At 42.9% G+C, this 16,369-nt stretch overlaps 2 protein-coding genes across 2 annotated transcripts in view; one reads left to right on the top strand and one right to left on the bottom strand.

Moving 5' to 3' along the window:
- The window catches only part of HSPBAP1 (HSPB1 associated protein 1), a 35,624-nt gene extending 27,332 nt beyond the window's left edge, over positions 1-8,292 (bottom strand). Inside the window, exon 1 of the mRNA XM_040561083.1 lies at positions 8,114-8,292. Coding sequence (XP_040417017.1) covers positions 8,114-8,150 — 37 coding nt within the window. The 5' untranslated portion in view covers positions 8,151-8,292. The remainder of the gene's footprint in view (positions 1-8,113) is intronic.
- Positions 8,238-16,369, top strand: part of SLC49A4 (solute carrier family 49 member 4) — a 62,666-nt gene continuing 54,534 nt past the window's right edge. Inside the window, exon 1 of the mRNA XM_040561082.1 lies at positions 8,238-8,744. Within this exon, the coding sequence (XP_040417016.1) occupies positions 8,363-8,744 (382 nt within the window). The 5' untranslated portion in view covers positions 8,238-8,362. The remainder of the gene's footprint in view (positions 8,745-16,369) is intronic.

Here is a 16,369-nt window from a genome sequence, read left to right as displayed (position 1 = left end):
GGCATATCCCGGGTGTTAGAGATCAAACTCCTGAGGGAAATCAGGTAGCAGGAGAGGACAGAAATGCATATTCCTTTTGAAAAGAAAAAAACTCTGTTGGAGTCTTCATTTTCTCATTTGTACTCTGATCCAAGAGAGAAAATGAATACTATTAAATTAGTTCTTTCCATCAGGCTCAAGAAATGATGTGGCTTCACAGTACAAAAGGAAACAGGAATAATTTGTCTCATGTTTTGACTTCCTACAAGGCATGTATAGAATCCAACCAGGAACTGAAAAACTGACCAAGTTTTAATTCAAATTTTGTAACTGTGACAACCTAAATAATTGGTGAAAAAACCTAGGTGTTCTTTAGAAAGGCAACAGTGTGAAATAGAGATCTTCCAATTAAAAAAACAAAGCTCTCCAGTCATCTTTACATGAAGTGTTGCCAAAAACGAAGACTCGGCCAGATGTCAGCACTGAGGGCAGGTAAAAGAATAGGGATGAATTTGCTAAGTACTCTCCAGTAGACCTTGTGCTTCTAAAAGAAAAAAATAATTTTTTGTTTCCGATTAACAATTTTTCAGAGTAACCGAATGGGGTTTGGGAATAAAGAGTTTAGCTCAGCAGGCAGTCTGAAGAAAAGTGACTTGATCAAAGTTGTTCAGAATTTAAATGTACTGTCATTAAGAAGCTAAATGTACTCTCATTCATTTAAAATAATTTAGCAAATTACAGGAGTTCATTAGTGAGTGGTAGTTGGCTTCTGCCAAAACACCCTGCTGCTTAAATATGAGGTTTAATTGAGAGGTATTAAAATTATTTTCTAAAAGAGGGAGTACAAGGAAATCCCAATAACATATTTGGAAGAAGCACTGTCAATTTGTTTTTCTTGCAAATCCGTAATACTTTATCAACCTTATTTCTTTTTTTTTTTTTTAAAGAAGTATAATGTATAAGAAGATAAAAGAAATAATTGGCATCGAATAGGCTAATACAGAGCAGTCAAGCCACTCAAAAAATCAGCTAACCTCCATAATCTTAAATATCCACAGCCAGGAGTGGGGAGGAAGGAACAGGGGATGGTGAAATTCCCCGAACCAAAAAGAAGCGACTTGGTTTGGAGGTCAGACTTAATGATTTCTCAGTACATTAACTCTGTAAATTAAAATAATAATAATAATTAAATAATCTGCATGTGATTACAAGGTTACGCACTATAATCAGCCTACTCTGGGCAAACAGAATGCATCTATTTATATCCAGGTAGTTTTCAGGACACAGTGCATGAACATCTAGGTATGTCCTCCTGACCACTTATTGCTGTTACTATTATTTTTGACTCTGGGTACGGCACCACTGCAGATACAGCATAGCCTACGGGCATCTAAACTAGATTTGCATAGATATTTTGGCTACTGGAGGATAGTTAGCTGTTACATGGAGCCTCTCAGGACAGACCTGTTAAACGCGCTTCTACACTGGTAAAACTGGCACCTAAAGCTTCTTCCAGCAGCCTGAAATAATAAGCACGCCCTTCCTTGCCCTCAGTGTCTGCTACTGTTGACGGAGGAGGAAAAAATAAAAGAATCAGTCTGTCCTTCCCAGGAAAATTTTGGGACCAAAAGGCAAGTGGTGTGTGCACACACTTTGCAGTCCTGCTGCAGCATCTCACAGTTAGAGTAAGCCTGAGTGACCCAAGACATGAAGATAAGAGCATGGGCTATGCCCTCAAACCTCAAACTGTCCTTACAATAAAAAAATAGGGAAATAGCTATCAGACTTCTTAGGGGGTGGAGTAAGAGGCAGAACACTGAATATAACACTGGGAGGGACCTCGCACCCCAAGATCATGCATAAATTTATGGAACTCCTTCCAAAATCCCCAAGGGCTCTTCTTAGAAAGCTAGTCCAGAACTCCTCGCCAGCTTCTGCCCTTTGCTTGTCCTGCTGCCATCCTGTACTGCACTTCCAGAAAGCAGTTGTATCTGTCTTCAGCTAAAAAAAATGAATGTCGAGCTATTAGCACTTCTGGTCTCTTCTAGTAGAAAAAATGCCTTCCTTTCCCAAATTGTCCCTGTAAATCCTGCCTGCATCTCCTGGCATTTCAAATTTTCCCTTCTCCTTCCTATCTCCAAAACCAGGAAAATTGGGATATGTACAATTGAGACAAGTGATATTAAATGTATTTCCAATGAACTTTGTATACACCCTACTGGCAGAATTGCTGAAAGCACAGTGAAACATGAGACTGCAGCACTTGTCAGATAAATTGAATTTCATTTTCTTTTGAAGGAAAAGACTATGGTCTTTGAACAAAGCCTTCCATCAGGATATAAAAGAGTTTATCCAACAGGGAAGCCTTCTTTCTTAAGCTAGGCTGCTACAATTCCACCCTTCTGTCTGTTTGGCATGTAAATTACGCTCACCTGCTGCTGGGGAAATGTACTAGCAAACCCATTCCTTCCCAATACCTCACCAGCACTCATATACATTTTTCACAACCTTCCTAATACATGGGTAATTTAATACAAAACTGAATATAACGTTTTGATTGAAAGTAAAGGAATTGGCACATCAGAGAACTAGCATCTATATTTCTAAGAAAAAAACCTAATTTGTTCAGGTTGTAAATAAACTGTATTTCTATTTCTTTTCCTATTCCTTGTTAGTAGTAAATATATATGCATGACTATATAATTGATGAACGCCCTGCACAAAATTCAGTCACAAACTGTAACCATCTAGGACTTTATCGTTGTCCTATGCTGCCAACTCGATTGACATGAACTTCAAAGCGACAGCAACAAAAGACTCTAAATCTAAAATACACCATTTTTCCATAAGCTATTGTAGTAAATAGTAATAGTCAACAGTATTCTAAAAATATGTTTTTCTCATAAGCTACTGTAGTAAATAGTCAATAACACAAATGAGCCTTTTGAATTTGACCTACAAAGGGGTGATGATGGAGTTATACATGGCTTTGTTCATTATTATAATACACTGGATACATATTTTGATTAATGCTCAAGTTGAGTTTTTTAGAGTTATAATTGTCAAAGTGAAATTATACTTTAAAAGAATAAAAGTAACATTTTTGAATCGCATAAATTATTAAATTGAAAGAAACTGCAAAGACTCACCATGTGAACCTCCAGAAAAGTTTCTCAAGTGCACAATTACTAATGTGCACAATCAGAGTATTAGATTCTGGGACTGCCATTATTATAGTAACACTAAGCAAAAACCATGTCTGTTCTTACATCTGTTTATATTATTTCTTTCAGCAAGCAGAAGTCAGCTTAACTTTTAAGTTGCTATTTACCTTCATGAATGTCCTCATGCAGCAACACACTGACAATGTACTTGTCGCCAGCAATGAAGGGGAAATTGGTCTGTGAAAAACTATTTTCAGTGTTTTGTTTTGTTTTCAATCTTGGGGTTCACATGAGGGAAATAAAATCCTGCTTTAATGCAATGTAGGGCTAAGGATAATTTGACCTAATACAGTTCACAAAAATCTGAATCACCAAGCTCTTATAATTTAATGTTCAATCTTAACATTGCAATAACATCATTTTTGTTTCTTAATATAAATATTCAACATAAAAGAAACAGTTTGTACAGAAGGATAAACTTCTATGCAAGGAGGCTGTGATTTTTCACAACTAACACAACAAGCTGCTGTTAGGGGTATCACAGCACACCTATTGTACGATAGCCATGTGTGACCAGCCAGACACACAGCATTTTGTATACAGAAATGCCCTAACGCTCAGATCATTACATCTGGGCAATGATTACGTTATTCCTTGCTGCTCCGATGTAAGGCAATAGGAGAACAATGACAAAGTCTGATCATTCACCAGAGACACAATGCACAGACCAGTACCAGAGCAAATGACTAGCTTTTCCTGCTGGCATCAGACAATGAGATCAAGACTGAGGCAGATCAAGACCCAAGGAGACTGATACAGATTTTCAACCTGTATTCCCTACATCTTTCATTAACCAACCACAGAGGAAGAATCTACACGAAAAAACAGAGTTGCCCAGCATCTCCCTCAGGGACCCTGCAGTGGGCTCTGGCTAACCACAAACCACAAAATCATCTCCTGTACAATGGTCACCATGCAACGTGGGCATACACAGCCTGTGATCAAAAGGTATAAATGACTGTCTGCTGGACACTATTGATATTTGATTTTAAAAATAAAACTGGTCAGCTTTCATAAGCTGAACATGTCTCCGTATTTTCCTTTCTTTTTGATAGTAGGGAAAAAAAACAACAACAAAAAAAAAAACATGAGGAAGTACTGTAAAGCCTTTTTCATCCCAAAGTACAAGGGAACTATTGTATGACTGTAGAACTAGAAGTCTATCTTCCTCTCAGTAAAAGAGAAAGGTGAGAAAGAAGCTGAAAGGTACAGAATACAGACTGGAAAATGCCCAAAACAGGCTGAAAACAGAGGAGATCCTGAATGTGTTCCTGCGTAACTAGAAAGAAGGGAATGTCAAAACTAGATAAGGGAAGGACAGGATTTGCTCACGCCTCTTCCTAGGTGTTGTGCAAGGACAGAGGGTGTAAGGAAAACCATTACATCTCTCTGCTACACTGGTGCTGTGTATGAGAACTCTGAAACTATACTGTCACAACTCCGACTGAAGTCTAGCAGTTGAGGGAAACCTTTGGGAAACATGCCTTTTATTGGATGCTGGAGGGAATACTCAAAACAGTCTAAACATCACTTTTGAATCTTTAAACGAATTTAGGATCCTGCCCGTTTTGTGCCAAAATGTTTCTAGCCTTTGCAATCAACTGCCACTTGTCAGGCTGGAAGATATGAGCTGAAACAAGAAAGAACCAGACTGCACACATAATGCTAAGCGTTGTTTTGGGAGAGAGGCATCAGAAACAAGGGGATGCTGAAATTCTTCTAATCACTCTGAAAAAAAGTCACATGGGGAGCTGATCTGTCAAAAACCTGATGACTGGAGAGAGCAAATGGCACTTGCTAATGCCTTAGGAGTTGAAGGTTCCATCATGGGGGGATAATCCTCTAACTGCTCAACTCAACCGTTTCACGATAGGTGCATTTAAGCTGAATCAGGCTCTCCAGATGCCCCAGGGTTACAACAAACCCGTCAAAGCCTTCAGTTTATCTTTATAAGCCAAGCTTAAAACAGCATAGTCTAGGTGCCAACTCAATAATGGATCAGCCCGGCCTGTCTCAGGGATGGGATGAGCAGTTGGCAGCACTAACAGTTTCAGCCAAACAATTTTTATCCGTCACTACTAGCCTATCAAAGCGCGAGGCCACCAACTCCTAGGAGGAATTCCAGAGGGTTTTAGCACGGGTATAGGCAGGCAGGCATGCATACGGAGATGCAACCAACTTGAGAGCTTTCAGGTTTGAAATGGAGGCACCTAACCAACAGATATGCTCTCACGGCTGTGTGATTGATAACTGGAAGGGCTTCTATATCACTGTTTTGGATCTAGGCACCATAGTCTGTGCAAGTCCAGTTATAGGCATTAAGGTTCTGGGCCAGGAGACAAAATAACCTTTCCACTTGCCAGAATGTATGTGCGCTTCATCTGATAATATTCAAATCTCTTTAGCTACATTATAATGAGGTTAAAGCAAGAAAAGATTTCTCCACCCCACATATTACAAATGTCAGTAATGAGAACAGTAAAAATGTCACCACACGGAGAAAAGAGTGAAATTAGCATATTTAGAGAAGTATTATACCCATGAGTGAAATAATGCAATCAGCTAGCTGCAAGATAAAGCTAATTTGGTTTCCAACAGTTTATCAACAATGCACTGCTCCTTTACATTAACAAATTTAAATGGTACCATATCCTGCAAACAAGAATAATTCACACAGAATATTACATTGTGTTAATTAAATAGCCGGAATAGAAAAGGTCAGGCCGCGACTGAAAGATCTGCATATGGGTTGGGAAGCTATGAAGAAGATGGAGTGATTTAGAAACAAGCAGTTAAAATAAATTATTCAAATCATAATTAAGTCAATAGTAAATAAACCGAGATTTTCCAAGTCTATTTTAATCTCCTTTTTTTGTCACTGTTTCTCAGAAAATTCTCTCTCCTGCTGGCCCATGCACACGCCAAAATATCTTTAAAACTCTCACATGATGAAGTGACCTGCATATTGAAGAATTTTACTGAAGTTTCCATTTTACCATGCACGTATCAAGAGGCAAGTTTTGCAGTTAAAGGACACTGCAAAGCACCACCTGCCTTATTATTGGATTAGTTTCTTGCTACTAGAATAACCAAGAAAGCCCTGCAATTACTACAGTTAATTGAAAAATGTTCAAAGAGAGAAACATTTTTTCACTTTGTTTACTTTTTCAAATGACAGCACTTTGTCTTTGGCACAATGCCACCAAATCAATTAAATTATAGAAGTAACATAGCCGTTTCAAACCGAAAGAACATTTTGGCACAGACTAAACCATACGGAGGTGGTAATGTATAAAGAAGACCAAGTAAAACAGGGAATTAATCTTACTTGGAAAAAAAAGCACTAACAGAATACACATCGGTCATGATCAAGTCTGAATCTTGTCCAATATTTTTACTCTATTTTTTTCACCACAGTTCTACATGGCAAGCTGAAGTTTTACTTTACTATCTGCACATCCCTCTGATATTTATTTGTGCATGAATTTTATTTTTCCTGAGGAAGATATCGAAATTTTCTAGACAAAACCTCATTTTCTTTTTGATCATATTTCTGATTATTTCAGTTGGTATAAATTTCCTTTTTCCACCCTGAGCTTGCAACTCCTAATTTGAGCCTCTGTCTAGCAAACAGAGCTGTGTGGGCTAAACAATATGCGATGTCCGTATGTTTTGGGGGGGAAATTTCACGGGAGTGTGTAGTTTTGGCTGCAAAACTGTGGATTGGGCATCGTGTTTGAATTTCAGTCATGCGCTGCCCAATGTATCAACAGAATTACATTAACACTGCATCTAAAACCAGCCCTTGTGGATCCCACTATTTAGCTCTTCCCAATTAAGCACACAGGCATTTATCAAACCAGCTTCCAATCTTTGTGACAGAATTCCTAAGCGAGCCAAACTGAAATACGTATTTTTTCAAGGAAGATGAAGCATTGTGCAGCATATGAGCCATTAATTTTATGACAAGTGCAGATGGTAGATATACAGATAAATACTCATACAAGCTAATGAAATGAATATATACTTCAATCTATTTAAATGATAATAGTTTCTAATGAGCCTAGCGTAGCCCACATGATTCAGAATTCATCTGAATTCTTTTAAAATGGATTTACGTGCAGGCTGTAATTGAATCCTGTTTTTTTTTCCGCTCCAATTCAGACCACAGCTGATTTTTATCCACCTCATTACAAAGCCATTCTGACACCTGCTAGGTAGACACCACATTTAGGTGCGCTGCATCCATCCCAACCCTTTTTAGACATTAAGGGACACTTCTGGAAGAGAGCCCTCTTCAAACCTGATATAACACGGATAAGCTCTGCTGTAGCATCTCACTGAGTAAAGGTACTTCTAGGCGCTAATGGGCCAATCCAGCCCTGTCCTCCGTAACTGCAGGTGACCAGGTAAGAAGATCACACCCGAGGTGGGATGTTCCAGAGGGGATGCTGAAGATGCTGTTAAGATTGGAAAGGATGGTTCAGGGTAGGAGGCCTAGCTTCCTGCTAACACACTCCTGAAATAGTCAACCCCCTCAGAAATTAAGGGTCAGTTTATCTCCCCGGAACTCCTACAGGAAACAGGCTGAGGAACTGGGGTGCTTCATACAAACCCCACCGAGGTGACCTGAGACACCGAGATGCAAGCTGAGGGCTCGCCCTCCAGCCACACCGCCGCGTTTTGTGGCCGGGGGGCACACGGCGCCCCGGGGCCCCGCAGCACGCCCGGAACCGAGGCAGAGCAGCCACACGGCACCGCACCTCCCCGCCGGGGAAATTCACTAAAACCGGTGTTTTCCTCCCGGTAAGGCGCCGTCGGGGAGGCGCAAGCGGTAACTCGGCGACACGACCTCCCGCCCGCCCCGGGACCGCCGGCGGGCAGCACACCAGGGGCCGGCGGGCACCTACCCTGCGCGGCGGGGCCGCCGCTCTCCGCCCCGGCCATTTTGTTCCGGGCCCGGCCGTGCCTCCCCGGCTCCCCTTCCCTCCTCCCCTCGGCGGCGGAGGAAGGAGGCGGCCGCCGGCCCTTCCCCGACCGCGCATGCGGCTGTGCCGGGCCGGGGCAGCGCCGCCGCGCTCGGGGCTCCGAGTACGGCTCGTCCCTGCCCCCGGCCCCGCGCCCTCCTCCCCGGCGGGCCGCCGCCAGCGCCCCGGCAGATGGGCTTAGGCTGGAGCAGCGCGGAGGAGCGGCAGCCCCTGCTGCCCCCGCCGCCGCCCCAGCAGCAGCAGCAGCGGCGGCGGCCCCAGCAGCTGCAGCAGCCGCGGGGAGCTGCGGGGGGCCCGGCGGGGCCGGTGGCGGTGCCGGTCCGGCTGCTGGCCCCGGCGGCGGGTCGCGTCTACGGGCGGCGGTGGCTGGTGCTGCTGCTCTTCTCGCTGCTGGGCTTCGCGCAGGGCCTGCTGTGGAACACCTGGGGCCCCATCCAGAACTCGGCCCGCCTGGCCTTCGGCTTCAGCGGCTGGGACATCGCCCTGCTCGTCTTCTGGGGGCCCATCGGCTTCGCGCCTTGCTTCTTCTTCATGTGGCTGATGGACAAGAAGGGTGAGAGCGGGCTGGGGGTGGTGGGGCACGGCCGGGTCGTGCAGCCTGCTGCAGCCCCCCGGGATGGGACGGAACGGGATGGGACCTCCGTGGGGTCTCCATCGGGTGACTGATGCCCTACAGCACCACCAGCGCAGCTCTTATTTCAAATAAAGGTGCATCAAAGGCCACTCGTGAGGAAGGCGCTGAGAGGTGTTGCTAAAGTTTAGGTCTTTTCCAACCCTTATGATTCTATAGACCTTATTGCTCTCTACAGCTACCTGGAAGGAAGTTGTGGGGAGCTGGGGGTTGGCCTCTTCTCGCAGGTAACTAGTCATAGGGATGGCCTCAAGTTGTGCCAGGGGAGGTTTACGTTGGAAATGAGGAGATGTTTTTTTTCAGAAAGAGCAGTCAGGCGTTGGGACAGGTTGCCCAGGGAAGTGGTGGCATCACCATCCGTGGGGGTGTTCAAGGAAAGGTTGGACGTGGTGCTTAGGGACATGGTTTAGTGGGTGACATTGGTGGTAGGGGGATGGCTGGATCAGATGATACTGGAGGTCTTTTCCAACCTTAATGATTCTGTGGTTCAGTGATCCTAAAGCTAAGAGCGGTTATAGCATTTTAGCTCCGCATGGGTCTGGAGGAGAGCCACTCCGCTCTGGCATTGCCATGCAGGTGTTGGCCATGGAGATGGTTGTATCAGCAACATTGTTTTCTGGTAATCAGCTGAGTGCCAGCGGGGATGTCTCGATCAAGGGATGTTGGTGCTCAGAGCAGCTACTGCATCGTGGTGAAATACTTCATCTTTGAAAATGGATCACGCCAAGCCAACGGCTTGCCGCTGGTGCACAAGGGAGGTACAAAGGCAGCAAACAGAAACCCAGAAGTTAGGCGCTGTGGTTTTGGAAGACAAGCACGAGGGAGAGTTTCCTAATTCACATTCGGGCCTTTGCGTTTCAGTAGCTTACTTCCAAAACCAGCATTTGTCTTTGGAGAACTTCTTCAAGGCCTGTGAAGTTTATGTGTGGTCACCCTGGGGACCGCTAAAGTGCACGTGTTTGCTGATTTGAGCTTCTGGGCCTAAATCCATGGAAGTGTTTAGTCTTTTAATTCCTGTTTAAACAGGCCTCTAAACAGGAGATAGGAGCCTAAATACCCTTGTGGATCCTGATGTTAAGTGCTGCTCATTCCATTTATTTAGGAATTAATAGCTCATTTGTGTGGAGCAAAGGGGAGAAAGTGAAGGAAGACGGGGAGAAAAGTTGTAGCTGAGAAGGTTTATGCTTTGAAATTGGAATTGCTTTTCCTAAAGCTGAAGAGACTTTGGGGGAATAAAGCTTATTGGGCTGAAAATACATTCTCCAAATGAGTCCGTGGTGGCTCTACAGCCAGCCTTCTCTCAAGCAATTCAAACTTAAGTCAACAATGTCTGTCTAGACTGTTGTATTAATAGCATTGTTAATTATCTTGAAATTAAAGTGAGTTGCTTTGTTTTCTACAGTGAAGCTGACAACTCTGCTCATGTTATCAAGGAAATAAAACTAAACTTGAACCTGTGCTGGTAGAACCGAATGTATGTTTTTCTCTTCTATGCAGCTGATTTTTAGGGTTTTAAAAAATACTGGAGTATGTTAAATAATAATTGTGATTTTTTTTTTTAATTCCACAATGAATGGAGGTACTGATATGAACTACCTCTTTGATCTTGCTGTGTTTCTGTCCTTGTTGAGACAGTTTCAGTTTATAGCCTTAACCGAGAATCTTTACTCATTGGTTTCATGCATGAAGAATATGTAACGGCCCTGGAGCATGTTCTTTGCACAGCAGTGGATTTTGTGGGGGCCCTGTTGAGTTTCATGCTGTTCTTGGGTGGTTCCCATGGAGAATGTTGTGCCGCTCGTGTTGGGAAGTGAGTAACGGCGGAGTCCTGACACTTTGCTTCCAGCAGAGCAAGGAGTGCCAGCACGGCCCAGCTCTCCCACGGAGCACGTCCCACCAGAGGCACCTCATGGGGTTGGATCTGCTCTCTGGAGGAGGAGCAAGACTTCTTTGAAGCTCTAAAGTTGGTTGGGTATGACCTTGCAAGAGCAGTATTTCGCTTGCTTAGGAGTATAAATGCTTGTCGTTAGATTGAATTTACTCTGTACCAAACATCTAGAGAAACAACACCAGTTACTCTTCTGGCTTCAATCATCTGTCACTGGAGTTGGATCGTAAAGAAACTGTCAGGAAAAGAAACTGTTTGTGAAGTGTCAACGTTTAAAACCTGGCATGTATCAGAAGTATGGCACTGTAGATGACGAGTGTCAGGATTTGTGAGAGGAGATTCTGCTTTTAGATAGTCCTATACTTCACAGTCAGAGGTGTATCTAACTGGTATCAATACATAGCTGTCTGCTGTCAGTTAAGTCTGATTTTGTGTTATGGTGCTTCAGATTAAGTCCAAAAGTATTTGTCTTTTTGTTTTTCAGTTGTTCAGTGTAGCATGTAGTTTGAAATCGAAATAGGTTCCCATACCAAACTTCTGTTGTACCATGTGTGTCTGTTTCTTATTTCAGTGTTGCTTGTAACAGTTTGGTCACTTCTTCCCCCCTCCTTTTAATTCAATTCAAGTTGAAAGGTTGAATATTCAGCAATGGGCATGTTAATAATCTACGTGTAGAAGCATTACTTAGACTGCGTGTTTCAGTTGCATCACAACTTCTCAGAGAAGCGTGGGGTCCCCCAAGAAGAGAGGGTGGCAGTGTTTATTTTTAGTAAAACATGCTAAAAAAGCAATAGTTAGCTGCTCTTCCATTTTATGTGTAAGGGATCTATGATGCTCAGATTACATTTGTTTGTGTTTTAACCTAGAAGGGTTTCTTTGTCTCTGTGACCTCTTCCTTCCTGGCCTCCCAAATGTGTTTCCTGGATTTTTTTTACAGAGGCCTGTTTGCAGTTGACACGGGTAACGTGGTTGGAGCCTGGGAGGAACACGTAGGCTGGGAAAGGCAGGGATGGTGTCACTTCTGGTACCTTGGGGAGTTTCTGCAGAAGACACTACAGGTGACTTCACATGTCCCCTGTGGACTTATGTGACCCAGAGCAGCTGTGGATGTCAGGAGTGGTGAGTGGTGTGACAGTCTTGGTCAGCTAAGCCTGGGTTCCTATAGATCTGTAGTGATTTACTTTTTTTTTTTTTTTAGTGAAATTAAGTGAATTTTCATCAAGAGAACGGTGATGGCCTTCACAAGACTGTATTTGCAAAAGGTCCTACTTTAAGGTCTGAACACATTCAGTGGGAAGAGGTGATTTTTTTGAAGGGTGTTAATGCAGTAGTTTAAAGGGTCTTTGATGCCTTGGAGTGAGCATGGTATTTCACTAGGGTATGTAAATTGAAAGATCACTTTGAATTTTACGGAGCTCATGTTGGACTTAAAAATACATTAGTTTTCAGACACTTAGCAAGGCTCATGTGTTGCAGCAGGAAATTCTTCTTTGGCCCTGTTCCTGCCTCCCTGTTTCCTCTGGCTGACGGTGTGCTTGTACCAGCGTGGTTTTGGACTCGGCAGGCTGGAGCAGCTTTCCAAACTCTGCTTCCTAGGGCCCTGTCAGAGGGGCAGTGGTGATATCCGTAATGTTTCCTAGTCCTGGGCTGGATGCATGCTGAAACTGAGGGGTTATGTTTGTGAATGTCACTTTTGAGTACGTGCCATTATGAAGCAGGCTCGAAAAACCATTTCTGTAGGTGGAATTATAGGGGTTTTTGTTGTTCTTGCCAGCTTGTATCTTGGTGAGGAAAGGTGAAGAGATGGAGTGTGCACAGGAGTTAAATGTGTCTCACCAGATGCATTTTCTTTAGCAATAGGTACAGGAGTCATTTTTTAATTGTAATTATCTTTAGAGATTTGGTAAGACTGAAATAAAATGGGAATTGATTTCAGTGTGCCATTGGATGGATCCTTGGTGTGTACAGGATTAAAATTAGCTATGATTTGTCACATGATGCCCGAGTGTTTATGGATGTTTTGTGCCTCGAGTGTTTCATTTCATGGGAACTGTAGACATGTACAGGTCTGTTAGGGTGTTTATGTATCTTAACTCCTCCTGAAGTCTGAAGCTTAAATATTTGAATTATGGGTCTGGTCCTCTGATCTTTTTATAAGTTAAGTTCATAGTTACAACATGAGACATAGACTGATATTGTATATTTCTTCTTCATTATGTTCCCATGTAAGCAAGGAAAGGCAATGAAGAAGGAAATACTTTATAATTCACATTAAACTAATTTAATAGCATAGTGATATTTTTCATTAACTTTTGCAATACAGTTTTATCTTGTATTGAGTTTGAAGGAATGTCACTTATTACTGGTAAAAGTGAAATGTAATCTATTTCTTGGTCCTTTTTTGTAAAACGGTATATGCTTACATGGATTGTATAGATATTCTTAGTCACTTTTTTTTGCTAAAATTAAATTTACATAGTATTGTTATCCTAGTGATTAAATTACAAAATAGAGAGAAATTTTCAATGATCTATTTTTTTTTTGTTTTAGTGGAGACTGGCTTGTATATTGAAACTGAGTGTTTTTCTTGCTTAAATAGTTATTCTTTTTTTCCTGAAAATCAACCTCCTAATTTCACTGCTGTCTCCTAGCTTCTTGGTTTTGTTCCCTTAAAATGTTTGATGTAGTTTTTACCTCTTTCACCAGGGAATTTTGAGGTTAAATCCTTCAATACAGTCTGACAAAACAGTAATGAATATTGAACATGAGTAGTAAATCAGACCTTACTAATATAAAAATGCCCTAATAACTGTTCTCTGTAGAAAATAAACTACACGTGATAAATAAGGAGAATTCTGTAAAATAGCCTGCATACTTGAAGGTCCCAGATTGTCACCTCGTACTGTATGCATGGAAGAGCTGATTTTGCTTTTGGGGCTTTGGACTGCTCTAATTCGCATCCAGGGTCATGGGGACAGCAGGAGAAGACTTCAGATGAGCATCCTCTCCCCTGTGGTAGAATGTCATCTAGGAAGTGTTCGTGAGATGCCTTTGGTTTTTGAGGGTTGTGAGGTTGAGTACGGTGAGCAAAGAGGAAGCAGGATGTTGTTCTATAACTCGGTGCATTTGTGAATGGCTAAGTAAAGCCAAGAGATGGGGAAGATTTTCTTTCTGTTCGGTGTTTCTGTTGTGGTTGGTGTCTCAGGGTCCTGATCTGTCATCCAGGCTCTCAGACCGTGTGGCAGCAAATACAGATTGGAGCATGTTACTAATAATTTTCAAAAAGCTGTAGCAGGTCTAGTTGCTGATAAGTATCACTGTTGGCATAGATGGACAGCGTGAAATACTTCCATGGTGACACTCACAACAGCATGCTGAGGTTTTCTTGGAAGTACTTGTAGTTCTGTAGTGTCCCAAGCGATCCTAAGCATATGGAATTTTGGTTACCAGCAGGTCAGCAGTAGGTGAATCACAAACCTTTAAAGGTTCATGGCTTTAAAATCTGAAAGTTTTCGTCTTGTGGCAAAGAAACACATTTTCAGCAACCTTTTGTCATGATCTCAGAAATAGACTTTCCTTATCTTGGGTGTGTGACTGCAAGATTTAGAGCCGGTGTTTCAAAATGGTCAAATTGATAACTCAGAGGTCAACCTCAGGTGTGAGCCTCGGCTAAAGATTCCCAGGATAAGACTCAGTGTAAGGCAGTAAGACTTTTATGTAATTTGGTGAGATCAAGCTAAAAGGATTTACACACCTTGAGAATAAAAGTGGTTTATACAGACAGGGTTTTGCTAGGTTAGCACAGCCTACAGGAAATAAATACCCGCGGGAAAGCTTACAGGTGTGAAAATGTGGGAAGAATGGCAAGGAGCCAAGGAGAAAGGAAAAGGCGATGTTTCTGGCACTCAGCTGAGGTGTGCTCAGGTCATGAAGAGTGTGCTTATCATAAGGAACTGATTCTACTCTGTAGCATTCAGATTAATGGCAGAGGTCTTGTTAAGGCCAACAAGAGCAGCAGAAGGCTCTTTTGGATTTAATGAAAGCTAAATGTGAACTTAGTGCTCTAGTTGAAAAAAAAAAAAAGGGGGAGAAGATGCCTGGATTCGTTTGAAGTGAAAGCTATACGTATTTAGTGAAAAGACAAGTGATTTATACACTTGAGTGAAATGCACAGAAGTTTGAAGGAAAATATCTGTTTTACCCCCGTCTGTTCCCTCGCATCCTGTGGAGTGCTGTCCTACTGCGTGCTACGAGCAACGTGTATTTCATTGTCTGGTAAGTGATACTGATCCAAGCCTATCCAATTCTGTGAAAGGGATTAATTTTCCTAAACTAACAAATCTCGGAAGGAGTGAGATGAAGTGCTGTTTTTATTGTGTGGAAAGATGAAATAAACAATTAAAGAGCTGTGTATAGGTAAATCCCACTAGAGTAAATATTTGAATAGCTTGATTTTGCAAAATCTATTTTGATGAGTTGCTCTGTGTGTGTGTGTGTCTATATAGACATGTTTTGCCACTACACCATCAGGAGAAAAGGGAGACCTAACCAAACTTAGCTAGCTTCTGTTGCTGAATTTTATATGCTGTGGTTGCAGTGAAAGCCCGCAGAGCATTTGTGCGAGTGTTTGCAGAAGTGAGGGCTCATTAGAGAATTGATTGGCCCACCCTCACTGGAGTCAGACGTGCTTCAAAAGATCACTTGAGATACACAGAGTGATTAGCAACATAGAGTGGTTTAATTAGGATCTGATGAGTTGTATTAACTTGATGCCACTATGATTCATCACAGCAATACCAGCGTGATTGGTAGCAGCACTTCCCATACCTCCTGATGGGCCAGGCTGAGTAGAAATCAGGGCTGTAGACAGATGTCCTCTTCTGGAGGTAGTTCTTTCTTTTAGATGGTGGCAGCCCCAGCCTCTGCTTTGTGCCATGTTTCCACAGAGGTTTCTCTTCATCCCACTACCCTTTAAGCAACCAACATGCTATTTGCACGCTTTGCAGCTGTTACAGCGGTGCTAGGTGTTTGAAATGCCGCACGCTGAAGAATATCAGGGAGCTGCACTCTGGGTTTAAAATAACTTTGTCTTGATAAAAAATATATTCCTAACATGGTTATGTAGCTTACGAGAATAGTACTGGCCGTCTTACTGAGGGTCAGAGGCTTTGGGGCCCTGTACGTGCAGTCACACTGACCGTGGGCTGTGTAACTAGCTGCGTGTCTCCCTCTTGCTGTGGCTTGCCAGTCTTGTGCTCCAGCTTCCCTCTGCCGCCTACTCTGCACTCTTTGAGGAGTAAGAGGGGTTGGATGTGAGAAGCTCAGGGGACAAAGGTGTGAGACCCTGCGTCCCAAAAGCCCTTGGATAGGCAGGAAGAGGTAGAGAGAAGGGGACAGTGTGGGATGAAGTAGTGGGTGAGAGTGTGAGGCTCGTATGGAGAAAGAAGACCTAGAGCCAGAGGGATGGGAATGGTGGGGATGGGAAGGACCAAGAAGGGTTGGAGGGGAAAGAAAGGCACACTGAATGGCTTCCCAGGGAGTGAGAGGCAGTAGTAGGTGTGATGGGATGCCAGTGACAAACGAAGGGAGGTCAAGGGGCTGCCTGTGTGTGTCCTGAGACGCCTGCACAGCCCATCACAAAAGCTGTGTTTCCCACCCC

This window comes from Cygnus olor, chromosome 6 (assembly GCF_009769625.2).
Source record: "Cygnus olor isolate bCygOlo1 chromosome 6, bCygOlo1.pri.v2, whole genome shotgun sequence".
In the NCBI taxonomy this organism is placed as follows: Eukaryota; Metazoa; Chordata; class Aves; order Anseriformes; family Anatidae; genus Cygnus; species Cygnus olor.
Note: the sequence above shows the minus strand (reverse complement) of the source record. Positions and strands in the feature narration are given on the sequence as shown.